Here is a 1,609-nt window from a genome sequence, read left to right as displayed (position 1 = left end):
GGCTGAGGGGAGGAGGGGGCTGTGCAGAGGGGTTGGGGGGGTGGGATGGGCTCCCCCGGGCACTGGGGGGGACACAGGGGAGTCCCAGAACTGGGGGGACACAGGGGAGCCCCTGGGTTGGGCACTGGGGGGGACACAGGGGAGCCCCCGGGCATTGAGGGGGGCACAGGGGAACCCCCGGGCCCTTGGGAGGACAAAGGGGAGCCCCTGGGCACTGGGTGGGCTCAGGGGAGCCCCCGGGCATTGAGGGGGACACAGGGGAGCCCCCGGGCACTGGGTGGGACACAGGGGACCCCCCGAGATGGGCACTGGGGGGGCTCAGGGGAGCCCCCAGGTTGGGCACTGGGGGGGGCTGAGGGGTCAGTGTTTGTGCACCCAGAGAGACAACTGGGCCGTGGAGGAGGTGATTCGCATCCCGCCCAAGGAGGTGTCGGGCTGGATCATGCCCAAGATGCCAGGTTGGTGGGACCCCCTCGGGGCCCTTCCTTCTCCCTGGCGGAGCCCCGGGCAGTGCAGGCTGGCACAGCCTGGCTGAGCCCCGAGCCTGGCTGAGCCCAGAGCCCCGTGCCCCGTGCTGGGGCTGCCCCTGAGCCGTGTCCCTGTCGCAGCCTTCACCGTGGACCTGCTCATCTCCCCGGACGACAGGTTCCTGTTCCTCAGCAACTGGATCCACGGGGACATCCGGCAGTACGAGCTCAGCAAGAACTGCAAGCCCCGGCTGGTGGGGCAGGTCAGGGGGGCACGGGGGGCACGGGGGGGTGGGGACACGCCAGGGACACACCAAGGACACGTGTGTGCCACGGGTGTGCCACGGGTGTGCCACGGGTGTGCCACGGGTGTGCCGCTGCCCCCCTGCAGGTGTTCGTGGGGGGCAGCATCCTGCGAGGGGGCCCCGTGACCGTGTGTAGGGACGAGGAGCTCAAGTGCCAACCCGAGCCCCTGGTGATCAAGGTGAGTGCTGGGGGCTTGGGGGGGGAGGAACTGCTCTGCCCTGCTCCTCATCTGCTCCTGCTCCTTCTTTTGCTCCTTCTTCTGCTCCTGATCTGCTCCTAATCTGCTCCTGATCCTGCTTCTGCTCCTGATCAGCTCCTTCTCCTGCTCTGCTCCTTTTCTTCCTCCTGTCCAGCTCTTGCTCCTGCTCCTGATCTGCTCTTTCTCCTGCCCTGCTCCTTCTCTTTCTCCTGCTCTGCTCCTTCTCTGCTCCTGCTCCTTCTCTGCTCCTGTTCCTTCTCTTTCTCCTGCTCTGCTCCTTCTCTGCTCCTGTTCCTTCTCTGCTCCTGCTCTGCTCCTTCTGCTCCTGCCCTGTTCCTTTTCTTCCTCCTGCTCCTGCTCCTTCTCTACTCCTGCCCTGCTCCTTTTCTTTCTCCTTCTCTGCTCCTGTTCAGCTCCTTTTCTTCCTCCTCTTCAGCTCCTTTTCTTCCTCCTGCTCTGCTCCTTCTCTTCCTCCTGTTCAGCTCCTTCTCCTTCTCCTTCTCCTTCTCCTGCTCCTTCTCCTGCCCCTGCCCCGCCCCTGCCCCTGCCCAGCCCCAGTAACTCCCAGTTCCCCCCAGTAACTCCCAGTTCCCCCCAGTAACTCCCAGTTCCCCCCAGTGCAAGCGGATTTACGGCG

At 65.3% G+C, this 1,609-nt stretch overlaps 1 protein-coding gene across 1 annotated transcript in view; it reads left to right on the top strand.

Moving 5' to 3' along the window:
• LOC113980195 (methanethiol oxidase-like) overlaps positions 1-1,605 on the top strand; it is a gene marked incomplete at its 3' end in the record, with an annotated part of 2,743 nt that extends 1,138 nt beyond the window's left edge. The window contains 4 exon segments of the mRNA XM_027707424.1: positions 380-458; positions 609-730; positions 859-951; positions 1,591-1,605. Of these exon segments, the coding sequence (XP_027563225.1) occupies positions 380-458; positions 609-730; positions 859-951; positions 1,591-1,605 (309 nt within the window).
• Between the last annotated feature and the right edge of the window lie 4 nt (positions 1,606-1,609).

The sequence above is a fragment of the Neopelma chrysocephalum genome, unplaced genomic scaffold, assembly GCF_003984885.1.
Source record: "Neopelma chrysocephalum unplaced genomic scaffold, ASM398488v2 Primary Assembly neopelma1_92987, whole genome shotgun sequence".
Classification (NCBI taxonomy): domain Eukaryota; kingdom Metazoa; phylum Chordata; class Aves; order Passeriformes; family Pipridae; genus Neopelma; species Neopelma chrysocephalum.
The sequence above is the reverse complement of the archived record's forward strand: the minus strand, read 5'-3'. Positions and strand labels throughout refer to the sequence as shown.